The sequence below is a fragment of the Austrofundulus limnaeus genome, unplaced genomic scaffold (assembly GCF_001266775.1).
Source record: "Austrofundulus limnaeus strain Quisiro unplaced genomic scaffold, Austrofundulus_limnaeus-1.0 Scaffold479, whole genome shotgun sequence".
Classification (NCBI taxonomy): domain Eukaryota; kingdom Metazoa; phylum Chordata; class Actinopteri; order Cyprinodontiformes; family Rivulidae; genus Austrofundulus; species Austrofundulus limnaeus.
This window is the reverse complement of record NW_013952881.1, coordinates 407,292-417,755: the sequence shown is the minus strand read 5'-3', so window position 1 is coordinate 417,755 and position 10,464 is coordinate 407,292. Positions and strand designations below refer to the sequence as shown.

Here is a 10,464-nt window from a genome sequence, read left to right as displayed (position 1 = left end):
AAATAAAGATTTCTGTTAGGGAGATGACACAAATATTTATTTATAAAACTTAGTCAGCCAGTTKATTTAAAATGAATCTAGATTTTAAAGGTTTGTAACAACAATAATTACTGCTGCTCATTCAGAGGAGCCAGTTGGAGTGGTTCATCTGGTAAAGAAGCCCCCATCATGCCTCCCTAGGGAGGAGTTTTTGACCTGTCCAACTAGGAGGAGAGGGAAGACCCCAGGACACGCTGTCTCTCAGCTGCTCTGGAAGCCCCTTGGAGTCCTGCTGGAAGAGGTGGAAGTAGAATTCTGGACCTGATCAAGCTGCTCTTCTGACCTTACTCTGGAGCAAAAGATAGATGAMTAATGGTCAGATTAATTGCACAATTAATAATTTACACATAGACAGGTTTRTATTCAGAGTTTCTGGGTTCAGGGTTAATGTTTAGAAGTGGTCCTTTTAGATTTAGCTCCATGTTGTCGCTGGCATCAAATCGTTTCTGCAGATTTTCCTGCTCAGACMGAATCTATCCTCTGCTGCACACAAACTGGTATTTATGTGGACACCACACCCATTTATCTCATGATGCCTTGTATACACATTCTTAGAGCAGTTTAAGTCTGAAAGATAAATTTAGCCAGGGAAATGAATTATTCTTACTTTTTATAGCACAGGCTGGTTAACTGCAAGTATTTAAATACTTGCAGCAGCCGTGCTATAAAAATGTTTGAGTTTACAGACAAGTGTTTCCAGACTGATCTGTTGACAGCAGATGATATGCTGACTCATGAATATTTGGATTTGTGTGGTTCGGATGCTGTTTTTGTGAGATGTAGGTGTTTTTTATGGTTCTTTGTTTTCAGAGTTCTTCCTGTTTCCATTCAGTCATTGTGGTCACAGATCTGAGTCTCTGCGTCATACTGATTATTTTGTTCTTGCTGATCAATGTCTGGATAGTTTCTGTAAAACTTTGCTTATTTGCAGTTGCTTTTATCACGTGTACTCCTGAATGTAAACAGGGTGTTTATGCTTGAATGATTRATTGATGGAGTGTTGGTTTCATTTATGAAATGAAAATCTGGCTTGTGTATTTTTTWATTTTCAAAATGAGAAAGACATACGCAAAGACCGTTTTAGAAAGTTGGCAAGAAAAACGTGCYTGCACATTAGTGATGCAGTGTCTACACACACTGAAGCTTTAGGGTTTTTTGAATCTAGTGCCTGGTGAAGATGAAGGGAAGGAAATCATTTAAAATCCCTGTCATGATGATGTCACCAGCTTGAGATGACTTCTCCTTTTGACATCCTGGTCATTCAGGAAGTCAGTAACAAGAGCTCTTCTCATCAAGCAGCAGAAGCAGCAGCAGGACTGTTGGACTTRCAGAGAGTCAGATTAGTTTAGATTAGATTTGATTCAGTTTTAACTTGATTGTCAGTCACTACACACTAAACCTGTTGGTCCTGGACTGAAGACAATCAGTTTATGGACTGGATGAGKGGCCTCTGATGTTGCTGACTGCATTTTGTGGCCATTGCATTTTGCTGTGTGTCCTCAATGGCAGGAAGTGGAGTACAAGTGACGTGTGAGGGGGTTGTTTTGAACTTCAGTAATGTTTTCTGGGCCACCACAGAACAGTTCACATACCTGACTGTGATACAGCRAGTCAGAATGCTCTGGATGACAAAGCATCTGAAGTTCACCAGGATGGCTGTGGAGACATGGTTTTTCCAGTGTCCTCGAYAGTAAGATACCCTATAAAGCTTGTTGACCAAACCGGAGATGTTTGTTGAGAACAGGTCTGCTAATATGATGAGGACACTGGTGAGACACTTAACCCCCATCCCATTAATGGAGATATGCACCTTATCTGTCTTATTCCTGAAGTCTATTTTGAGCTCCTTGGACTTGAATGGGTTATAGAGCAGGTGATTGTCAGTGTACCACCCAGCTAGGTGCTCCACCTCCTCTCTGTACTGCATTTTTGCTATCTTTGAAAAGGACAGTCACTGTGAAGCTGTCTGTTAATTTGATGATGGTGTAAAGAATTGTTCAGATTGGAATCCCAATTAATATACAGGAAAAAATTAATATACAGAAAACTGATTAAGTTCTCAATTGAATGTTTATTTTCATATCTAAAGACACCATTTCACTCTGAGCCTGTCTGTAGCTCTGGAGATCAAAACTAAATGGCCACCAATCACGTGTTCTCATATTATTTATAGAAAACCTGGTCACACCCCCTGGSAGTGGTCCTTCTTACGTCAGCATTGGAATGCCTGAAATGATAAATRATTTCATGTTTCCACTGCTAGAGCGAGACACGTGTTAAATAGAGACTTGTTGATTCTCTTACTGTTTAAAGTGAARGACTACAACCATTCACAAAATAAGATATAAGACTGTATCTAAAATTCAATCAGTCGCAAAATACCCTTTAATGGTTTTAGAACCACAAAAAGTTTTACAGTCATAAATGGAGAGAGGAAGAAGGGGCTGAGCACACAGCCCTGTGGCACACCGGTGTTCAGAATGATGGTTGTTGAAGGGTCTGTTGGTCAGAAAGTCCAGTAGCTAACTGCAGAGGGTGTTCTTGATCCTAAAACTTTCCAATTTAYTGATTAACTTGGAGAGGATAACAGTGCTGAATAAAGGTGTGAATATCAGTTTGATTATGAGGACTGTGATAACAAAGTATTATTGATGCATCTTGATGCTTCATTAAAACTAAATCCTGAACACAGAATCTGCATAAAACTATTTTAATTCTTACAAGATTGTAGGAAATAAATAAACAAAGTATTAAAAAATGCTAAATACTGTTACGCAAGTTTCTGTGGCATCACGTGTTAGAGCCATCTGACACAGTCTTCAGTGTTTCTATGACTTTTTGATCCTTAGACTCTGGGAATGTCTGTGTCAGTATCTTTGACATAAAATGATCACGTTCTACCAAAGTAAAAAAAGAGAGCATTTAATCTTTAGTTTCTGTCTCACTGAATGTTGTGTTTGTGGCCAACAAGCTGTGTATTTCACAAGCCAAACAGACAATTTTTGTGTTTACAACTTAGAAAACTAAATTCTAACTGTACACAATATTTTATTGCCCACCTCTACCCTCATAATACCATGCTGCAAACATTTTGAGACAGTCTTTCTCAACTAGACACCAAGTATTAAAGTGAGATATTGCCTTTAGCAGTGGCAGCAACAACTGGGAGTTTTACRTCTTTCTTCAGGTAAAACATGATGTAGCTGTGAACGTAACATTTTTTTGGCTTGAATGTGAGGACTGCACAGTCAGATACTTTGGCTTCGAGTTTTTAGGCAACAGCACAGCGGAGGTGGTTGGAAACCATGTTGGCACAGCTAGATCTATGGATTCCTGCCATCAACTCCAAACACCTGTCTTATCAACTCTAGCCTCGGCAGAAACAGAGATTGTTCAGGTCACATTCAGTTCTTTTCATCTACAGCTATCAGGTTTATTCTGCAGGCATTCTGCASACTCCTGCCAGCCTGTTTGTTCTCCTTTAACCTCCCAACAATGGCTCATCTCTGTGCAGATGAGACTTGTTTTTCACAGAGCTCCAGCAGAGGCGGTCGAAGTGAAAATCCCTGGAGATGCCACAAACACAAACTAACCCATCTGGCGCTCGTAATCATGTCACTGTCCGAGTCAATAAAATCACTTTTTTCCTCATTGTCCTCTGTGGAATGAATGGACGTTGCTGACCTGTATCTGTCTGAGTTTAAACATCAAACTGCTGCTCAGTAACTGGCTGTTCAGATAACTGATGGAACAAGTGTGTGGGTGTTGATAATTACCAGCTTCCTTTGAGAGATTTAAAAAATCTTATCACTTTTAGGACAAACCCTAATCCTACATCTTATCATAGATGCTAAGTCTTCTACAGATATTGTATGTAATTATTTGTCACACATATATAAAGTCATGGGGGGAAGTGCATCTTTTTTACAATTCAAACATTTTATGTAATACAATAAAATGAATAAAAGATTAGATTTTCACCAGGTTCTAACATTATTCAAATCAAACATTTAAGTGAACAAAAACACACAACAAACTCCATTCTATCATTATTTWTTAAACAAAAATGAAACCAAACTGGACAACCTGTTGTGAGGAAAAACTAGCTCCACCTCATGATCCAGCAGATTGTAGTTCCTCATTTAGCAGGAGTTAAATGAGGAACTCTTCTGACGCTTATCCAGTCAGGTCGGAGAGGTAACAGAGCGAAACCCAGACATCCCTCTCCCCAACACCACCTTCCAGCTCGTTCTGGGGGGGCCCCGGGGTGTTCCCTGGCTAGAGAGGATGCATAATCCTTCCAGCGAGTCCTAGGTCTTCCACCTACCAGTGAGACTTACCTGGAACACTCCTACAGGGAGGCGTCCAGGAAGCTTGCTAATCAGATGCCTGAACCACCTCAACTGGAGGAGCAGCAGCTATGCGCTGAGGGCCCCCCCCACCCCCCATTAACGGTGCTCCTCCCCCATCTCTAAGGCTGAGCCCGGCCACCCTGTGAAGGAATCTTGTTTCGAACGCTTGTATCCAAGATCTRGTTCTTTCGGTCATGATCCACACCTCATGATCACAGGTGTGGGTTCAAACGTAGACCGACCAGTAAATCCAGAGCTTTACCTTTCGACTCYGCTCTTTCTTCACCATGACTGACCGAAGCAATGCCCTCATTACTGAGGATGAGACCCCAACCCGTCGATCCATCTCTCGGTCCATGAAGAAATTTATTGGTTTAGGTTTATATACTGATTAAAATTACATACATATGGTATACTCTTATGATAGAACTGTAAAGATTGTTAGATGTGACTGTTTTGCTTAACTTGATTTCATATAAGTAGATACATGCCTGAACACAAATTCAACACATAATTAATTGTTGATCATCATGAGAGTAAAGTGTTTTTGTCTGGAGACGTGACTCTTGAGAGCAGAGGCCCCCTCCCTGAACTCCTCCTCCTAGTGGTTTCATTTTTCAACTTAATTGTGGAGGAACTTCAGGCAACTTTCTTTTTTTATGGTGATTCAGTTCTTTGAGGTCTCTTACGATCCCATCAAACACTTCACAATGCTTTCATTCTTTTCTAGTTTTGGACAAACTGAATATAACACAGAAGTCCAACAACTGAACATGGCCCAGAATTAAATCAGAGTCCATTCCTCCCAGTCATGCCCCTCCAGGTTAGCCCCTCCCCTTCCAGCACACTGCTAAGGATTTAAGAGACCAGATGATGCTTTAAACCCCTCGAACTGTAGATTTTTTTCCCATGACTGTATCTGTATTTCTATCTGTAATTTTACTTCCTCTTTTCTAACAGCGTGGGAGTGGGACAGGCGCAGACACTGTGCATGTGTGGGAATGAGAATCAGGCCGTCGGCTCGTGTGTTTCGCTGRTCCCCAGCCCTTGTGGAGAGAGGATTTAGGCTGGAGTGTAAAATTTTGAGCACATAATTACTTTGAGGAGTAGTGAACTGTGAGAACTATTAACCTCAGTGGATTGTGATCAGAGCGGCTCACAGCGGGCCGTCCCCGATCCGCCTGCTGCCGTGGCGTGTTAATAATGAGATGTTCTCCTCTGCCTCTGTCACAGATGAGCTCAAGATGAAAGGAGTGGAGAAAGTCAAGTACATGGATGGAGAGGAGGCAGGAGAAGACAGCCCCAATGGCACAGTACGTCATTCTCCTTCTGCTCTTTGTACTCCAGTTTGATGTTTTATTYTTCTAAATAAAAGTTTAGATTCACAGTCTTTAGAACTGAAACTGTAAGGACCGTCTGAAATATGACGTAACACAATGGTTCTTACATTTTTGTTGATTTTTATTTAAACAAAAGCAAAGATATTTTAGGTTTTGTCTCATCGAGTTTGATTTATTTCCTATTTTCATTCTAGTATTTCAGCCTTCTAACACATTCTTCAAAAGTTAAAATTAGGGCAGTTCAAACCTGAGAGCCCCTCATTRAGGAGATTATAATCAGAATTTGGTCAAACAAATAAAATCCATTAAAGCACTGGAACAAAGCACTGCGATTTTTTTTTAAAATAAAAAGTTTGAAGCAGGGAGAAAATGCACCAGTGTAACTGTGCTGCTGTTTGAAAACATGTTTTTAGACAGAATGTGACAAAATGACACCTGTAACTCTTTATCATTCTGAATCTACAGTCTCAATGTGTCTTAAGTGCAGAAAACGAAAACAAAGTGGACTTTCTAGTTTTGTAGAGAGATTTGCTGCAGACACTGCATGAATTCATTTATATTCAAATTCAAAAATACTTTATTGTTCCCAGAGGGAAATTAGATATTATATGTATTAGATATTAATTAGATATAATTAGATATTATCTAGATTTAGTCTTCTCTAAAAGAAACAAAGCATTGCCCTTTTCYTTACCTTTACACCTTTGAGTTATGCACAGCTGTTTTTAATGATTACTTTTATTTCATTTGCTGAAAGAATAATTTATAATTCGATGCGACTTGTCTGATCAGGTTTAAGAYAGGAGTGCATCAATACAGAAAATTGACGATTCAGTTTGATACTTAATGTCATGGTTCGATCTTTTTTCGATAAAATAAAGAGAAGTGTCCATGCCCTTCTTCACATGTAATTTATTGAAATGAATTGTGAACATTTGTTTAACCTCAAAAGTCCAGTTTTTAAATTAAATGTTGCTGAAACAGCAAGTTTCTCAGTGGATCTGAGTTAGAAAATGCAGCCTAGGTGGAGTAGTTGAACACTGATCCACTGATCCTTCAACACAGAGCATCTTACGAAGACAAGCTGATGAAATAAATGTTAAAAATCTGTATTGTTCCAAACATAGTGAGTATTGAAGGATTCAATATAGATACATGGATTGTTGCACCCGTAGTTTCAGAGCTGCTGCTGTTACTGAGAACCTGTGACTTCCTGTCATTCATTAGTGTGTGTGTGTGTGTGTGTGTGTGTGTGTGTGTGTGTGTGTGTGTGTGTGTGTGTGTGTGTGTGTGTGTGTGTGTGTGTGTGTGTGTGTGTGTGTGTGTGTGTGTGTGTGTGTGTGTGTGTGTGTGTGTGTGTGTGTTATCCCACAGGAGAAGATCGCTCTTCTTAGAAAAGGACAACAGATAAATGAATCAGGGCCGAATGGAAAGATTCTGTAAGTTCTCCCTGACAGATGATGATGATGATGTTTCTATAAACCACCACTACCTGAGTTGATGCTGTCTGACCACTCGTTTGTTTTTCTGCCCAGGAGCATTCACTCCTCAGAGAGCCAGCAGGAATTCTTCCGAATGCTGGATGAGAAAATCGAAAAGGTAAAAGAGCTTTAATTTTTGTGTGGAAATCCTCTGACGTGATGAAGATTAATCCAATCTGACAGATTATCCAGATGACACGAGGATAGAAGACAAATTCCATCTGTCATGTTCAGTGTTGTCATTAACAAATGTAACCATTGTGACAAACCACAGAGCACCCTTCTGTGCCTAAAACTGGAGATCCTGCCGTCTGTGGCAACAAACAGAGCAAAAGGAACGAAGGAGCAGGACTAACTGCTAGGGATGCATGAAAATTTATTTTAAGAACCGAAAACTGATAACATGCCAGGAGARAAGACGAGTCAAAAATGGGTAAGATCATAACATAAATAAACAAGACCCAAAAAATGACACTGTAAATTATACTATTTGAAAMGAACTCTTAGCAAGCAAAAATTTCTTAAAGTATATCAAACAAAACAATTTCTCAAAGGCCATCTTATTAAATAAGGCACATTAATTATAAAAAAGTCCTTTAACACTGATCTCAGATTTAAACAAAAGAGAAAAAGTCATTGTCTTCTTCCTTTTATTCACGGCAACCACACCTCCGGCTAAAGAGCCCCCTGGTGGCTGTAGAAAAAAATCCACTTATAAGCCGCACCGGACTATAAACTGCATGGTTCAAAGTTCAGGAAAAAAGTCGCGGCTTATAGTCCGAAAAATACAGTATGCTCTCTCTCACTATGGCTGAGCAGAATCAGCACCCTTGCTCCTAAGCTTCAGATTTACGTGATCACAGTACTGACTGCTGAACTATTGAGAAGGGGGTTTCTGCAGTCTCTACAAGTTTCTTATTTTGTGGGCATAGTTTACCCAAGACGTGATTGGTCGGATTGACGGTTGGGTTTGAAGAAGCTGGGAGAAGATTGGTCGAATAGACCAGGAATCACCAATATTTTTTTAAAACTATAGATATTAATATTAGCCATAACATGAGACAGGGAGGTGCTAGCTGCCTGAAATTTAAAGTCAATAAATTATTTTTACATGTTCACAATCATTTTTATTTGAGTCGTTCTGTTTTAAACGGATAGACAGTCAATCATATTTTAATATTACCATTACTTCTTCTTTTAAGTTGCCCCACAGAACACGATTAGGGCAAACCCTGCCCACAGAACAACATGCACAGTAGGCTCCTACATGGACCTATCACAACCTCAAAAACAAATGGTGTTTCTACAGTATATGTAAACATTTGGTTTCAGCTGCAAGTTAAAACCTAAATGATTCCTGTATGAGAAGCAGGAATTAAATAAGTATCAAACAAAGATTCTAATCCCTGGGATTATAACCCTCTCAAAGTTTGATAAAAAAAAAAAGTACAAAAGTCTTGTGTTAGTGTTCTCCCTCACAGCTTTCTGCCTCTGGCATTTAACATCCGTTTTGTTTTCATGTATAAAATGATGCTAGTTTTATTTGTCTTCATTAGAATCATTCATTTTCGTTTTGTGTGTGTTCATTGTTGATTTTGTAATCAGTGGTGGTGAACTCCAGTCCTTTCACTCTGCCATGTGGAGTCTCACTCTTATCTTCAAGGACAACATTGTGTCTTTGTCTGCGAGATGTGTAGTCCTCCTGTTAGCAGGGTTCAGACTAACACTGATGGTCTGTGTTGTGTTCAGGGTCGGGACTACTGCTCAGAGGAGGAGGAGATGACATAGCCTCACGGTCCTGGAATGAGAGGAACCGCGGTCCCAGCAGACGGGATGGAAGAACTTACTTCTGAGCAGCTCCTTGTTTCACCCGATTACTCACCAGTCCAACAGCTCCAAGTCAGATTCCAAGTGAAATCAGCTTCAGCTTCCTGCGAAGCCAAGCAATGGTTTACGTCCTGGATGAAGCCATTTGATGGCGCTTCAGGATCTTTTTCTTTCTCTGCTGGGAGAGCTCCTGAACCCTGACTTCCTGAGCTGCCTGTGCTGTTTGCGTGATGCAGCAGTGTTCATGTGCACACTGAATCATAATGAATGGAACAGCTTTGCATCATGTGGAGGGTTTGCCCCCCTGAACTCCTTGTGACGAGACATGGGGGGGTGCAGTATGAGTGTTTCTACAGCATGTAGGCCAGTTCAACATGTTCGTCTGTCTCTCTTTGGATGTATTTACTTCAGATACGGCTCAGGGTTAAAGTATTGTAACCGTCCCTCATGTAGTCTAGTCCCTCCTCTCAGTCAGACCCTTCAGCACCTCGAAGCGTTCTCTGGGGTCACGGGTGGTCCCCCGGTTCTGGTTCTYTTTCATTTGATCCATGAGGTGAAGACTAAAGCAGCACAGAAATCTGTTTGTGTCATTCACCAGTGTTACATCAACATGTTGGTTTTTATGTTGACCATTTTTTGTTTTGTTTTTTTAAGAAAATAAAAGTGTTTTTAGTAATTTATTTTTGTATTTGAAAGTGTTTTGTTTAAAAAAGCTGAAGTCACACGCAGGTCGACTGCAAACAACAAGATAAATTCAGGCTGATAGTAAACAAAGCATTTCCTCTTGTTCAAGAGGAAATGAAAACATTTAAAAGGATATTTCAGCTTTTTTGATGTGGAGTTTTGGTGTCTTTGAAGACCTCGGTTCAAAAAAAAAAGTTTAATTTTGACAGGACTGATGAGTTTTGAGACCAAACAATACAAAGACCAATGTAAATTACAASTCTAACCTAAAGAATTAAAGTTTATATTTTATAAAGCTATAGTTTTAATTTTGCATTTCACAATTACTCACAAATATCCCTGAAGCAGGTGGAGTCCTGCCATAATTATCCTYTAAGATATACTTTGTGTTCTGTTCTTTAACATCTGGTGAAGTTCTGAATGTTCTATAACCACAAGATTTGTCTTCAGAATGTAAAACTGGATTTTACACTTTTATTTGGCAGCACAACAATATCTGACACTTGAAGGCCCTGTCACACATAACCTTTTAGATAAATTATGCCAACTTGTGCAAATTTTAAAGACATCTATGTTGAAGATGAAATGTAAAAAGCCCTTCGTAAAACTAGAACTGTATATTCTTTAATAGAAGAGAATAAAAGCAATCCCAGGTTCAATCCTGTAGCTAGACTAATGAAAAGTCCAATCTCTGTTGAGCCATGTATCCCTATAAATCTTAAGTAGTGATGACTTCATGAG

The 10,464-nt window shown here is 39.6% G+C and overlaps 1 protein-coding gene across 1 annotated transcript in view; it reads left to right on the top strand.

Moving 5' to 3' along the window:
* Positions 1-9,719, top strand: part of LOC106529954 (uncharacterized protein C1orf21 homolog) — a 14,340-nt gene extending 4,621 nt beyond the window's left edge. Inside the window, exons 3-6 of the mRNA XM_014025488.1 lie at positions 5,625-5,704; positions 7,106-7,170; positions 7,267-7,330; positions 8,962-9,719. Of these exons, the coding sequence (XP_013880942.1) occupies positions 5,625-5,704; positions 7,106-7,170; positions 7,267-7,330; positions 8,962-9,000 (248 nt within the window). The 3' untranslated portion in view covers positions 9,001-9,719. The remainder of the gene's footprint in view (positions 1-5,624; positions 5,705-7,105; positions 7,171-7,266; positions 7,331-8,961) is intronic.
* The last annotated feature ends 745 nt before the right edge of the window (positions 9,720-10,464 follow it).